The sequence below is a fragment of the Callithrix jacchus genome, chromosome 12 (genome assembly GCF_049354715.1).
Source record: "Callithrix jacchus isolate 240 chromosome 12, calJac240_pri, whole genome shotgun sequence".
NCBI classification, from domain to species: Eukaryota; Metazoa; Chordata; class Mammalia; order Primates; family Cebidae; genus Callithrix; species Callithrix jacchus.
In genome coordinates this window covers 17693507-17709358 of record NC_133513.1, presented here as the reverse complement: position 1 = coordinate 17709358, position 15852 = coordinate 17693507, and the positions used below count along the sequence as shown (strand labels likewise).

The 15852-nt window shown below is 44.0% G+C and overlaps 1 protein-coding gene across 1 annotated transcript in view; it reads right to left on the bottom strand.

Annotated features, from left to right (window-relative positions):
• Positions 1-975: 975 nt before the first annotated feature.
• LOC100391236 (uncharacterized) overlaps positions 976-15852 on the bottom strand; it is an 86014-nt gene continuing 71137 nt past the window's right edge. The window contains 1 exon segment of the mRNA XM_078346844.1: positions 976-15099. Within this exon segment, the coding sequence (XP_078202970.1) occupies positions 15059-15099 (41 nt within the window). The 3' untranslated portion in view covers positions 976-15058.

Here is a 15852-nt window from a genome sequence, read left to right as displayed (position 1 = left end):
AGCCCACATACTACTTATCTGTTTATCTAATGTTAATGAGCTTTCTTATAACTAATGTTTACATAGATATCTTTTTTCATCCTGTTTTCATCTTAGTGAGTTTTTGTAATTAAAGGGTGCGTCTACTACACATTAGATAGGTGGGTCATGTTTTTGTTTGTTTCTTAAAATTCAATCTCACTATCTCACTTTTACTTGGATTGTTTAGTTTACTTAGGGTTCAATGGAATTTCTAATGTATGCCATTTGTGTTCTTCTTTTTTTCCTTTTTCAGACAGTCTTGCTCTGTCACCCAGGCTGGAGTGCAGCGGCGTGATCTCAGCTCACTGCAATCTCCACCTCCCAGATTCAGGCGATTCTCCTGCCCTGGCCTCTGGGGCAGCTGAGATTACAGGTGTGTGCCTGGCTAATTTTTTTTTGTATTTTTAGTAGTGAGCCAGTGTGCCTGGCCTATTCTCTTTTTTGTCCCTCCTTTCCTGCCTTCTTTCAGATGAATGGAGTGATTCTTCACGTATCCTTTCATCTCTAGTGGCTTTTTGGCTGTATCTTTTTGCTCTATGTTTTTAGCTATATGTGCTTTGTTTAGCAATTGTTCTAGGGATTACAACACACACCCTGACTTTTCACAGTCCACCTGCAGAGCTTATGACACCACTTGGGCAATAGGCAGTGAAAAGGAATGAAGCAGACATGGGCCACGTGTGGGTGAGCCTGACACTTTATGCCAAGTCCAAGCAGCCAGTCACCAAGGGCCACATACCGTATCATCCCATTTATATGAAATGTCCAGATGGGAAAATCCAGAGAGACGGGGAGCAGATTACTGGTTACCTAGTGCTGGGGGTGGAAGGAAGAATTTCGAGGGGTGATGACTAAGGATACCAGGATTCCTTGTTGGGGAAATGAAGATGTCCTAAAATCAATTGTGGTGATGGATGCACCGTTCTTTGATTATACAAAGAGTCACTGATGTTGACACTTTATTTATTTATTTGTTTGGAGACAGTCTCATTCAGTTGCCCAAGCTGGAGTGCAGTGGCATTATCTTGACTCACTGCAACCTACACCTCCCGGGCTCAAGTAATTCTTCTGCCTCAGCCACCTGTGTAGCTGGGATCACAGGCATGTACCACCGCACCTAATTTTTTTTTTGTTTTTTGAGACAGAGTCGGGCTCTGTCACTGAGGCTTGAGTGCAGTGGTGTGATCTCAGCTCACTGCAACCTCTGCCTTCCAGTTTCAAACGATTCTCCCGCCTCAGCCTCCCGTGTAGCTGGGATTACAGGTGCCCGATACCACATTGGGCTACTTTTTTGTGTTTTTAGAAGAGACGGGGTTTCACCATGTTGGCCAAGTTTGGTCTCGAACTCCTGACTTCAGGTGATCTACCCGCCTTGGCCTCCCAAAATGCTGGGATTACAGGCCTGAGCCACTGCGTCCAACTCCATAAAGTACATTTATATTTGAATTTTAAGAAATTGCCAAACTGCCTTGGAGTGACCGTGCTGTCTTATGTTCCCCCAGCGTGTGTGAAGGCTCCACTTCCACACACCCCCCACTTGATATTGGTAGTGACATCTTTTTGTTTGTTTTTTGAGATGGAGTCTCACTCTGTCACTTAGGCTGGGGCGCAGTGGCGCAATCTCGGCTTACTGCAATCTCTGCCTGCTGCATTAAGCAATTCTCCTGCCTCAGCCTCTTGAGTAGCTAGTACAGTACTCCAGATGCAGATCACCATGCCCGGCTAATTTTTTTGTATAGTAGAGACAAGGTTTCACTATGCTGCTCAGGTTGGTCTTGAACTCCTGACCTTGTGATCCACCCACCTTTGACTTCCAAAGTGCTGGGATTACAGGTATGGCCCACCACATCTGGCCGTGACATCTTTTTAATGTTGAACCTTTCTCGATAACACGCGCAGCGTGGCTTTCTTTGCATTCAAAGTATTTCATTGAACGATTTCTTCATATGGATTGTGTGTGTATATTTTCACGTTTATCTCTGAGAGTTTTGTTTTTCTGGGGTGTGCTGTTGCAAATGGGATGTTTTCTTCTTTTTTCTGCTTGTTTGTACATAGGAAAACTGTCTGAGGCCAGGCTTGGTGGCTCAGGCCTGTAATCCTAGCACTTTGGGAGACTGAGGCAGAAGGATTGTTTGAGCCCAGGAATTTGACACCAGCCTGGGCAGCATACTAAGCCCCTATTTCTTTTTTTTTTTTTTTTTTTTTTTGGAGACAGGATCTTGCTCTGTTGCCCAGGCTGGTGTGCAGTAGTGCAGTTCCGGCTCACTTCAACCTCCACCCCCCAGGTTCAAGCAATTCTCATGCTTCAGCCTCCTGAGTACCTGGTATGACAGGTGTATTTCACAACACCTGGCTAATTTTGTATTATTAGTAAATTCAGTGTTTTGCCATGTTGGCCAGGTTGGTATGGAACTCCTGGCCTCAAGCAATCTGCCTGCCTTGGTCTCCCAAAGTGCTGGGATTACAGGCATGAGCTGTGCTTGGCCCCATCTCTGTAGTTTAAAAATTAAGAGAAAGGAAGACTGTTTAGTAAGTTCCTTTTGTACTTAACTCCCGAGCAGAATCTGTCTGCCTCATGTTTTGGAGTAAATAGAACTATTTCACCTTCTGCCTTTTTCTTTAATGTCTCACTTTGCTTCTTGCCTAGTTGCATCAGCTAGGGCCTCCAAAATAATAGTGGCAACAGAGGGCATTCTTTTGTTCCAAAGGTTGATGGAAGCTTCTATTGCTTCCATCCCTTACAAATGATGCTGGGCTTTGGCTTGATGGGTGTGTGTCTGGGTATAATTTCCTTTCTTGTGTGTAATTTAAGGAAGTATCCCTCTTTCTAATTTGATAAAGTTCCTTTTATAAATTTTGTAGTAAATTTTGTCAAATGCCTTTTGAACATCTATGGTGATTATGATTTTCAACATTAATATAAATGAAATGAAAAGATGTTTTAATTTCGAGCCATCCTTTTCACACTGTACAAGTCTCACTTGATTTAGGTAAGTTTTTTTTAAGCCCCAGTGGGGTTTACTTGCTAATATTTTATTTTGGATTTTCATACATTGATTTTTATGTAAATGTCTTATCTTGTTTTGTTTTAGAGATAGGGCCTTGCTCTGATGCCCAGGCTGGAGTGCAGTGATGTGATCACAGTTTATTGTAATTTTAAACTCCTGGGCTCAAGTGATCCTCCCGCCTCAGCCTCCTGGGTAGCTGACACTACAGGCATGTGCCACCATGCCCGGCTAATTTTTAAATTTTTTGTAGAGACAGAGCTTTGCTCTGTTGTCTAGGCCGCAATTCAGTGTACATTGTAGATGTGAACATTTATTGGTCTTTCTGCTGGAATCATTCCCTTTCCCATCTGTTTGTCTTTAAATTCTGGGCATGCACACACACTCTACCCACACCTCCTAACTGCAAAATATTAATGTTGTCCAGCCTGCCTTGCGAAGGGAGAATTGTTTTTCCCTCTTTGTATCTCTGCTGGTGTCCAGTCCACTGCTGTGTTTTTGGTAAATACCTGACCCACAGAGTGTGGGAGGCAGGAAGGGAAGGCTTCTGCATTTCCTTTGTGGACCCGACATCATGGATCCATTAAGCATATTAGGAAACCAGCAGGTCAGGTGGCTGTACACTCTAGTTGCAGCTGACTCTGAATTGCTCGGGGCCCCCTGTATGCCAGTGATTTTCTTTTCTTTGTGATTTGTCTCTTCACTCATATGCCTAGGCTGAGTTCCCCAAAACAGTGGCTAGCACAGCACCTATAACGGTTGTGGGTGCATTCCTGATCTTGTGTGACCTGATTTACAGGGTATTTTGAACAGGAGCTACCTGTTATGGCTTGGGATATGGCTAAAGTTTACTTGACATTCTTGCATCAAGTAACTGGTAGAATATGTGGCATAAGGCTATTATTGCAAAAGCAGATGTGGTGGGGGGTGATTGAGCTTGGGCAGCCTTGGGAGGCAGACAGGCCCGCATCAGCACCGTCCTGGGCATTTGTAGGTTATATGACCTTGGGGGAATCCCCTCAACTCTCTTAGTCTTTGTTTCTTCCCTCATTAAGGAAGTCATCCATTTCTCATTGGACTATTGTAAGGCTTAAGATCAAACATCTTTCAAGGCACTTGGAGCAGTGCCTGGGCTCCAGGGTCTTTAGGCTGTAACTATAGCAAACATTCAGATCCCAGCCACCCTCCCTTCTCTTCCCTCCAGTGTGGGAATGTGGAGGACCAACCTTCTCGTTCCCATTTACCCTGGAGTTCTTCTAAACTTCATCTAGCACCTGCTGTGCACTAGGGATTCATGGGTGGGAGGCCAGGGACAGCCAAGTCTGGCATCTGGCCTTCAGCTTGCCTCAGTCCCTGTGGCTGACACCTGGCCCTTTGCTCTGGAATCTGGACCCTACAATCTCCTACCAAAGGCTCAGCCCAAAGAGGGCTCAAGGGCACCCCCTATCGTTGAGAAGATTCCATAGCTGCCCTTGTCTCCCCATCTCCTGGGTGGGTGATCAGCCCCAGCAATCCAGAGTCACACTCTTGGATTCTGCTAGCTTTATTCTTCAGTTGAAAACTCAAAGGAAAAGGTTATGTTCCAAGGGAAAGTAAAAAAAAAAACTTTGAATGCTCTAGCCTGGGGGCCCGAGTTCACAGATGTCCCTACCAAAACAGAGGCCCTCCAAAGCATTCAGTCCCCGTGTGTCTACCCCAAAGACAGCAGCTCTCTATCGGGCTTCTGAAGAGCTATCAGTTCACCTCAAAGAACCTCCTGCCTCAGGAGACCCCTAGATCAGGCAGGGAAAGCCAGGACCAGGCAACTGAGAACCTGACTTTGTGTCCCTTCTGCACAGTCAGTGTTCTGAAGCAGTGGCTTCCCACATGGCTGTTGAATAAGTGAATAAATACCTTCGGCATGAACAGGAGCCGGGTGGAGCTCTGTCTGCAGGGCTGGGACTCTCTGGCCTTGCTGTCTCTTGGTTTACAGTGGAGGTGTGAAGGAAGGGGGAGAATTACCCAGACCAGTGGGAGAGTTTCATGTCCTCAGAAATATTTTGAGCACAATGGAAAACAGCTCTTCTTCCGTGCATTTGAAGCACATGTGGTTCTGAGTTTCCCGGCATTCCATGCTGGTTATTCTGTCCCAGCCAGGAATCTTGCCCTGGTCAAGGAGCTGGAATTAGAGTAGAAGGTGAAGGAGTTTGAAGTCTTTGGCAGCCTAGTGCTGGCTTAGATGACATCTTAAACTGTAAAGAAGAGAAGCGAAGTAAGGCCAGGCTATGGGCCCCAGAGGAGAGGGGCCCCTGCTGTTTCCTGAGATAAATTATGTTGGGGCCCCTATTACAGCTCCTGGCCCTCCTTATCAAAAGGACAACTCTCCATCCACTCCCACCCATCTTCCTATCCTCTTTCTGTAAGAGCAGCAGGCACGGGTCGATGAGTCACCTGCCAGGCCTTTGCAGGCAGTGGTATTAGGCCCAGCCTGCTGAGTTCCTAGGAAATGGAACAAGCGTCTATGGAGTGCTCACTCCATGTCATGCTCTGCCACCAGCACCCTGGAGGCAGAAGACCACGACATACTTCCCAGCTAAGGGGAGGGTGGAACCTTAGCACATGATGCATTGAGAGCTCGGGATGCACCCAACCCACAGTACAGGCTAAAGGGAACTCTCACTGTGTGGGTGGGATCTTCAGTACAGCTTGCAGTGGAGGCTGCTCTACTGTTTCCCCATCAAATGTGGTGGTCAAGGGCACAGAATGGACACTCAGAGATCCCAGGGTAAGGAAGCGCTCTTCTATCCCTCATCTGCTAGGAGAACTGTTTAAAAGATGGACTTTAATTTTTTTGAGATGGAGTCTTGCTCTGTCACCCAGGCTGGAGTGCAGTGGGTCTCTGCAACCTCTGGCTCCTGGGATCAAGCAATTCTGCCTCAGCCTCCTGAGCAGCTGAGATTAGATGCCTGCCACCACACCCAGCTAATTTTTGTATTTTTAATAGAGACAGGGTATGGTCAGGCTGGTCTCCAACTCTTAACCTCAAGTGATCCACTCACCTCAGCCTCCCAAAGTGCTGGGATTACAGGTGTGAGCCACCGCACCCTGCTTTTTATTTTTTTGAGATGGAGTCTTGCTCTGTTGCCCAGGCTGGAGTGCAGTGGCACAGTATCAGCTCACCGCAACCTCTGCCTGCTGGGTTCAAGTGATTCCCCTGCCTCAGCCTCCTGAGTAGCTGGGACTCTAGGCATGAGCCACCATGCCTGGCCAGGGAGTGCCCTTCTATCCCTCATCTGCTAAGAGCACTGTCTAAAAACTGGGCTTTAGTTGGCCTTTTCTGCCATCTCTTTCTACTACATTCTGGTTCTTTTTCAGTATGTCATTTTCATTAATTAGCAAATTAGCTGATTGGCTAAATTAATTACTAAAGTACAAATTTAGTAATTAGTAATTTTAATAATTTCTGGTTCCCTGCTGAAATCTGTAATATCTGCCTAATAAGCCTGCTATCTGAGTCCTGTGTGTCTGTGTCTATTATTGTCTGTCTGTGCTAGTTTTTACACTTAAAATTTTACCTCCCTAAGAGTGTTCTCTATAACTACTGTGTTCATAATCATATCATCATGCCCAGCATGGAGGTGCTCAATAAGTATACATTTCCAACGTCAAAAATTTTAAATGTGGTAAAACACAAAAATGTACCATAACCATTTTAAAGTACACACTTCAGTGTAAGTACATTCATATTTTTGTGCAGCCAAACTCTGGAACTCACTGAATCCTGCCAAACTGAAACTGTCCCCATTAAATAAGCCATGGCTGCTCTCTGCCAGCTCCTGGCCACCACCGCTCTACTTTCCGTCTGTGTGAATCTGATTACTCTAGGTCCTTCACATAAGTGGAATCATACAGTATTTCTTTTTTTGTGACTGGCTTATTTCACTTTGCATCATGTCCTCAAGGTTCATCCGTGTGCTAGCATGTGTCAGAATTTCCTTCCTTTTTAAGGCTGAATAATGTTTGACTATATGGAGAGAGCACATTTGTTTACTGTCAGTGGGCACTTGGGTTGCTGCTATCTTTCGGCCGATAGAAATAATGCTGTGCCGAGACCAGCTCAGCCGTGCAGACCCCAACTCACGCGGCGCTGAAGGAATTAAACACACACAGAGATAGAGAGCAAAAGGTGGGTTCAGAGTGGAGCACCAGGGGTCTCAGCATTTTCAGCTGAGAGTCCAGAGCAGACTCTGACCTATGTATTTATTCTTGACTTTCCAGTGCAAGTTTGACAAGTGGATGCTCTGTGTTCTTTCATTGGTTAAAGGTAAACTAACCAGGCAGCTAGTGTGTGTTTACTATAGGTTAAAGTCAAACTAGAAAGCGCTCTTTACGAGGGACCAAAGGAAAGGGTCAGGTATCCTGTGTTCAAAGAACTAATTCATCTGGCGTGAGGCATATTTACATTGGTGACTGTTGTATAATGTTTGGAGCAGTTTTCTGCTTTGGGGGCAGTTTTCCGCTTGGAGGGGCTATGTTTCCCTTGCCGCCGCTCTCAATAGGATTTCTCAGCAAACAATATGATTTCTCACACATGTCAAAATTTGCTCTCAACAACGCTGGTATGAACATCAGTGTATACATGCTTGAGGCCCTTTGAATCGTAGCGGGTACTACAATCCAGAAGTGGAAATGCTGGATTATATGGTAATTCTTTGTTTTGAGACACAGTCTTGCTCTGTCACCCAGGCTGGAATGCAGTGGTGCAATCTTGGCTCACTGCAACCTCTGCCTCCTGGGTTCAAGCAATTCTTATCCCTCAGCCTCCGGAGTAGCTGGGATTACAGAACTGCACTGCTACACCTGGCTCGTTTTTGTGTTTTTAGTAGAGATGGAGTTTTAGCATGTTGGCCAGGCTGGTATCGAACTCCTGGCCTCAAGTGATTCACCTGCCCCGGCCTCACAGAGTGCTGGGATTATAAGTGTCAGCCACTGCGCCTGGCCTATTTTTAACTTTTTGAATTGCTATACTGTTTTCCATAGCTGCAGCTCCATCTTAAACTCCCGGTAAGAGCACACAAGGGTTCCAACTGCTCAGCGTCCTCACTAACACTTGTTATTTTCTGTATTGATTACAGCCATCCTAATGAGTCTGAGGTGGCCTCTCCATATAGGTCTTCTTTTTTCTTTTTTTGAGGAGGAGTCTCGCTCTGTCACCCAGGCTAGAGTTCAGTGGTGTAATCTTGGCTCACTGAAACCTACGCTTCCCAGGTTCAAGTAATTCTTCTGTCTTAGCCTCCCGAGCATCTGGGACTTCAGGCACATGCCACCACACACAGCTAATTTTTCTATTTTTAGTAGAGATGCAATGTTACCATGTCGGCCAGGCTGGTCTCAAACTCCTGACCTCAAGTGATCTGCCCACCTTGGCCTTTCAGAGTGCTGGGATTACAGGCATGAGCCGCCATGCCCAGCCTCTCCCATGGTTTTGGTTTGTTTCCCTAATAATTAGTGATGGTGAGCATCTATTTATGTGCCAATTGGCCATTTGCATCTCTTATTTGGTGGACTTTCTATTCACGTCCTTTGCACATTTTTGAACTGCGTTAGTTGTGTTTTGTTGTTGGATTGTGAGATTGCTTTAATCTATTCTAGATGGGAACTCTTGCACATGTAATTTGCACATCTGTCCTGTCATTCTGTAGGTTGCCTTTTCACTCTGTTAATAGTATCCTTCGATGCAATCCAATTTGTCTACTTTTCCTTTTGTTGTTTGGGCCTTTGGTGACATATCTAAGAAATCATTGGCAAAGGAAGCTCTCCTTCTATGTTTTAAGAGTTGTCAGCTGGGAACCGTGGCTCACGCCTATAATCCCAGCACGTTGGGAGGCCGAAGCAGGTGAATCATGAGGTCAGGAGTTCAAGACCAGCCTGACCAAGATGCCCTGTCTCTACTAAAAATACGAAAATTAGCTAGGTGTGGTGGTGAGCGCCTCTAATCCCAGCTACTTGGCAGGCTGAGCCAGAGGTTGCAGTGAGCCAAGATCACGCCACTGCACTCCAGCCTGGACAGCAGAGCAAGACTCCATCTCAAAAAAACAAGAATTGTGTAGTTTTAGATCTTACACTTGGGTCTTTCATTCATTATTGAGGTTTTCTTTTCTTTTTTTTTTTAACATGATATAAGGCAAGGCTTTAGCTTCATTCTTTTGCCTGTGGATAGGTAATTTTCCCACACCATTTGTTGAAAGACTGTCCCTTCCCTGACTGAATAGTCTTGGCATCCTTATGAACTCAGTTGATGGTATGTGTAAGAGTTTCCTTCTGCACCCTGTTTCCATTCTACTGGTATCTGTATTCTTTACTGCCGTACCACACTTTTGACCACTGTAGTTTTTTTTTTTTTTTTTGAGACAGAGTCTTGCTCTGTCACCAGACTGGAGTGCAGTGGTGCAATCTCGGCTCACTGCCACCTCTGTCTCCTGGATTCAAGCAATTCTTCCGCCTCAGCCTCCCAAGCCTCCTGAATAGCTGGGACCACAGGCATGTGCCACCACACCTGGCTAATTTTGGTATTTTTAGTAGAGATGAGGTTTCATCATGTTGACCAGGATGGTCTCAATCTCTTGACCTCGTGATCTGCCCACCTCAGCTTCCCAAAGTGCTGGGATTACAGGCGTGAGCCACCATGCCCAGCCCACTGTAGCTTTTAATAATACATTTTGAAATTGAGAAGTAAGACTTCCAACTTCGTTATTTTTTTCAGGATTGCTTTGACCATTTGGGATCTCTTGAAATTGTATATAAACTTTATACAATTTATAAGGATGGATTTTTCTATAATTGAAGAAAAAATGTCACTGAGATTTTGAGAGCAATTAAACTAAACCTGTAGATCACTTTCAGTTGTATTGACATTTTAACGAAACTAAGCTGTATAATCCATAACTATGAGATGCCTTTAGATTTGTTACAGAACGGGTCTCTGGAACTCAAAATCCTGCCAGAGTCTTTGCCTCCTGGTTGAGTTTATTCCTGTTTTATTCTTTTGATGCTATTGTAAACTTTTTTTTTTTTTTTTTTTTTTTTTAAGGATAGTGTCTCACTATGTCACCCACGCTGGGGTACAGTGGCTATTCACAGGCATAATTATTATAAAAACTGACAGCACTGACCTCCCAGGCTCAAGCAATTCTCCTGCCTCAGCCTCCCAAGTAGCTGGGACTGTAGGCATCCACAACCAAGCCAGCAGGAACGGTTTTCTTCATTTCCTTCTTGGATTGTTGACTGTTAGTCTGTAGAAATGCAACTGACATCTGTATGTTGATTTCGTAATCCTGAAACTTGGACAAATTATTAGTTCTAACAGTTTATTTTGTGCAGTCTTCAGGATTTTCTACAAAGACGACCACATCGTTTGTTAACAGAAAATTTTACTTCTTCCTTTCCAATTTGGATGCATTTTCTTTTTCCATTCTTTCTTATTAGCTCTGGTTAGGATTTCCAGTATTAATGAAAGCAGGCATCACTATTTTATTCCTCATCTTGGAAAACTTTGTCTCTCATCATTGAGAATGATACTAGCTAGAGGTTGTTCATATGACCTTTAGTACATTGAGGTTGTTTCGATTTTTAGTCAGTATGTTTTTAATCATGAAAGGATATTAAACTTCATTAAATGCTTTTTCTGTACTAGTTGAAACAAATTGTCATGTGTTTTTTTCCTTCATTCTGTTAATGTGTTATCTTATATTGATGTTTATATAGTAACCACCTTTGCATTCCAGGGATAAATCTTACTTGATCATGTTGTATAATTCATCTGTGACACTGTGGAATTCTCATTCGTATTTTCTTGAGCACTTTTGCATCTGTATTGTGGGATAGTGGTGTGTTTTCTTCTGCTGCTTTGTCTGCCTTTGGTATGTCTCACAGAATGAGTTTGGAGGCATTCTTCCCTCAGGATTTTGGAAGACGATGGGCAGGATTGGGATTGGCTCTGTAGATGTTTGGTACAAGTCACCCATGAGGCCGTCTGTTCTTGTACTTTCTTGTCACGTTTTTGGTCACCAATTCATCTTCTATTTATTTCTGTTTTAACCTTTAGTATTTCCTTCCTTCTCCTAGCTTTGGGTTTAGGCTGTTGTTCTTTTTCGGATAATTTAAGGTACAAAGTTAGGATTGTGGTTTGAGAGCTTTTCCTTTTTCTTTTATTTGACAGAGGGTCTTGCCACTTGCTGAGTTAGTCTCAAACTCCTGGGTTCAAGCAATCTCCTGGCCTCAGCCTTCCAAGCAGCTGGGATTATAGAACAGTGTCACTATGCCTGGCTGCTGCTTTTTGTGTGTGTGTGTGTGTGTGTGAATGGGGGGAAATGGAGTCTAGCTGTGTCACCCAGGCTGGAGTGTAGTGGTACAATCTTAGCTCACTGCAACCTCCTCCTCATGGGTTCAAATGATTCTCCTGCCTCAGCCTCCCAAGTAGCTAAGATTACAGGTGCTTGCCACCATGCCTGGCTAATTTTTTAGTAGAGATAGGGTTTCCCCCATGTTAGCCGGGCTGGTCTTAAACTCCTGACATCAGGTTATCTGCCTGTCTCAGCCTCCCAGAGTGCTGGGATTACAGATGTGAATCACCTCCAGCCAGCATTTTTTTAATGTAAGGGTGTACAGCTATAAATTTCCCTCATAGTACTGCTTTTGCTGCATCCCATAAGATTTGATACATTGTTGTGTCTCAAAATACTTTCTAATTTTCCTTTTTTCTGTGATTGGTAGTTTTGTAGTATGTTGTTTAGTTCCCGTATTTGTGGATATTCTGGTTTTCCTTCTGCTATGATTTCAGTCATTTAAAATGTATTAAATCTTGCTTTGAGGCCTAATATGATTTTTCCCAGAGAACATTCCACATGTACTTTGAAGAATGTATATTCTGCTGCTGGGTGAACTCATCTGTGTATGTCTGGTAGGTCCAATTTGTCTATAGTATCGTTCAAGCCCTCTGTTTGCTTCTTGATCTTCTGTCTGGGTGTTATATCCATTATTGAAAGTGAGTTATTGGGCTGGGCGAGGTGACTCATGCCTGTAATGCCAGCACTTTGGGAGGCCAAGGCGTTGGATCACTTGAGGTCAGGAGTTTGAGATCGGCCTGGCCAACGTGGTGAATCCCTGTCTCTACTAAAAATAGCTGGGCATGGTGGCATATACCTGTAATCCCAGCTACTCTGAGACTGAGGCATGGGAATCACTTGAATTCAGGAGGTTGCGGCTGCACTCCAGCCTGGGAAACAGAGAGTCTGTCTCCAAAAAAAAAACAAAAACAAAAACTGAGGTGTTGAAATTTCCTACGGTTTTCATAGAACTGTTTCTCCTTTCGTCTGTCAGTGTTTGCTTCACACATTTAGGAGCTCTGAGGTGCGTTGCATGTACATTTCTAAGTGTTGCATCTTTTTGGTGAATTGACTATTATTATCTCTTATAACAGCTTTTGACCTTAAGTGTATTTAGTCTGATTAGTCTAGCTCCTCCTCCTCTTTTCAGTTACCATTTGCATGGAGTATCTTTTTTCATTCTTTCACTTTCAACCTCCTATGTGTCTCTTAGTCTTTTGATTGTATAAATAATTTGCATTTTTAAAGATTATCATCTGATGAAACTCACTAGCATGGTGGGTGACTGTGCCATGAGACCCACAGCCAAGGCCTAAGGTGAGCAGTTGCTCTGGGAGGACCCCAGCACATGATTTACAGGGCTTCCCCATGACACTCTGGATTGTTTTCTGCATGGCTTATGGTTTTCTCTCATTTCCTTCCTTCTGCCTGCCTTTGTGTTTGATTTTTTTGTGTGACACACTTAGAATCCCTTCTCGTTTCCTTTTGTGTACATTCTGTAGATATTTTCTTTGTAATTACCATAAGGATTATATAAAACATTCTGAAGTTATAGCAATTGATTTTAAACTAGTAAGTTCAATCACATACAAATACTCTACTCCTTGACAGTTCTGCCCTGTCCTATGTTGTTGATGTTACAAAGTATATCTTGCAGAGAGGGTCTCACTCTGTCACCCAGGCTGGAGTGCAGTGTGACTGTCATTGCTCATTGTAACCTGAAGCCCCTGGACTGAAGCGATGCTCAATAGCTGAAACTACAGGTACACGTCACCATGCCTAATTTTTTAAAAAATAAATTACTATTTAACATAGGCTTACAGTTACAAATCTCTTTTAACTCTAATAAAATAGTTAAAATTAGAGATATGGATCAAAATTCCTATAATACAGGTCTTTATATGTGTCTTCAAATGTCTATCTAGCATCGTTTTATTTTGACTTGAAAGACTCCCCTTAGCATTTCTGCAGGGCAGGTCCCAATGTAATGAACTATCTCAGCTTTTGTTTGTTTATCTTTGAATGTCTTAATTTCTTTGGTCAGGTGCTAGGTGGAAGGATCACATGAGGTCAGGAGTTAGAGACCAGCCTGGCCAACATGATGAAACCCCCCCACCCCGTATCTACTGAAAATGCAAAAGCATGCTGGCAGATGCCTATAATCCCAACTACTTGGGAGGCTGCATTACTGTGCTCCACCTTGGAGGACAGAGCAAGACCTTATCTCAAAACCAATAAAAAGTGCCTTAATATTCTTTTTTTCCTATGAGAGTTCATAAGATGCCTTTGTTTTGTAACTTACAACCACCTTTAAATTTGTCCTTCAAAAGTTAACTGTAATTGGTGACTGCTTTTCTTAAATACTTCACTGGTGTCCAAGAGAGGGGAAGAATTTAGCCCTTGACTTAAAATAAATAAACCCGGCCAGACACGGTGGCTCACACCTGTAATCCCACCACTTTGGGAGGCCAAGGCAGGCAGATCACGAGGTCCGACTTTTGAGACCATCCTGGCCAACATGGTGCAACCCCCGTCTCCACGAAAAACACAAAAAAATTAGCTGGACATGGTGGCACGTGCCTGTAATCCCAGCTCCTTAGGAGGGTGTGGCAGGAGAATTGATAGAACCGAGGAGGAGAAGGTTGCAGTGAGCTGAGATTGCTCCACTGCACTTCAGCCTGGGCAACAGAGCAAGACTCCATCTCAAAAAAATAAACCCCTGGTGGTACGTGCCTGTAATCCCAGCTACTCAGGAGGCTGAGGTTGCAGTGAGCCGAGATTGCGCCATTGCACTCCAGCCTGGGTGACGAGCGAAACTCCGTCTCAAAAATAAATAAATAAATAAATAAACCCCAAGAGGAAGGGAGAGGACCTTAACTGCAGATAATAGTCCATTGTTACCCTGTGGCTGTAAATCTTCTGAGTTTCCTGTCCTCCCATATGTTCTGTTAATCGCTGTAGTAGCTGACAGTTTTGTATTTACATGGTTAGAACAACAAGTGATTGACTTTGAATCCCAGATTCTCCAAGCTTCCTGTGGAGCCACACCACCTCCTGTCTTGGCACTTCATGAGTCCAGTGATGCTTCCCGAGAGGAGCTGGTTGGTAGACCATGACCTTGATTCCTGCCTCTAACCTCGCTTTTTTCTCAGCAGCCACCACCTTTTTGGTACTAGAACAGTGCTTTTTCTAGTACACTCAGCAGTGGATGCTGAGATCACAACCTGGCCATTTGGATGTTCAACTAATGCTTTATGCTGCGAAGTCCCTAGAACTCACCAACCCATGCCGGAACTCACTGCAGCTCAGGTGTGTAGCATTACCTTGTTTCTCTATGGCTGGGAAGGAAAACATTGTTCATGCATTTATTTCCCATTTTGTACTTTGGAGGTTTTGTTTTGTGAGACAAGGTCTCAGTCTGTAATGCAGCCAGGAGTGTAATCATGATTCACTGTAGCCTTGACTTCCCGGGTTCAAGCCATCTTGCCTCAGCCTCCCAAAGTGCTAGGAATACAAGCGTGAGCCACGGCACCTGGCCTGCTTTTGAGCTTTGAGTTCTTTGTGTATTATAGAGATGAGTCTCTGGAGATGAGTCCTTGGTCTGATAGGTGGTTTGTAAAGGTTTTTCCCAATCTGTAGCTTATCTTTCCATCTTCCAAATTGAGTCTTTCAGAGAGCAAAATGTGGTCTCCCTTGCAGATACTCTGCCGCTATAGCAGGAAAGCAGACACAGACAGTATGTAAATGAGCATGTGGATGTGTCCCTTGAATAAGTGTCCATTTGTGGTAGAGATCTCTAGACAGATCAGTGCTGAGAGGTTATTTCATTAAGTAATAGTTGAGCTGGGTATAAACTCTAACCTCATTCTTACTTTCTCTTACTCCACTGTCTTCTGTTGCTGCTGGTGGGAAAGCAATTGTCAACATGTTCCTCCTCCTTTCCACCCTCCTCAGTAGCTTTTAGTACCTGTTCTTTGTTTTGATGGGTCTCGGTATGGATGGATTTATTGTATTGGGGATCGTGCCTCCTGAATCTAAAGGGTCCTGTCTCTATTTTCATTTTGGAATTTTTCTTGAGATGGACTTATATTCTGTCACCAGGCTAGAGTACAGTGGCAAGATCTTGGTTCACTGCAACCTCCACTTCCTGGGTTCAAGCATTTCTCCTGCCTCAGCCTCCCGAGTAGTTGGGATTACAGGCGCATAAATCCATGCCTGGTTAATTTCTGTATTTTTAGTAGAGATGGGTTTTTACCATGTTGGCCAGGCTGGTCTCAAACTCCTGACCTTAGGTGATCCACTCCTCTTGGCCTCCCAAGTGCTGGGATTACAGGGATGAACCACCACCCCTGGCCTGGAATTTCTTTAAGACATGTTGAATCCTCTCATGTCATCTGCCCTTTGCCATATTTTCCAGTTGATGAATTTTCTCTTCTGCCGTTGAATTCGTTAAGTTTTAAATG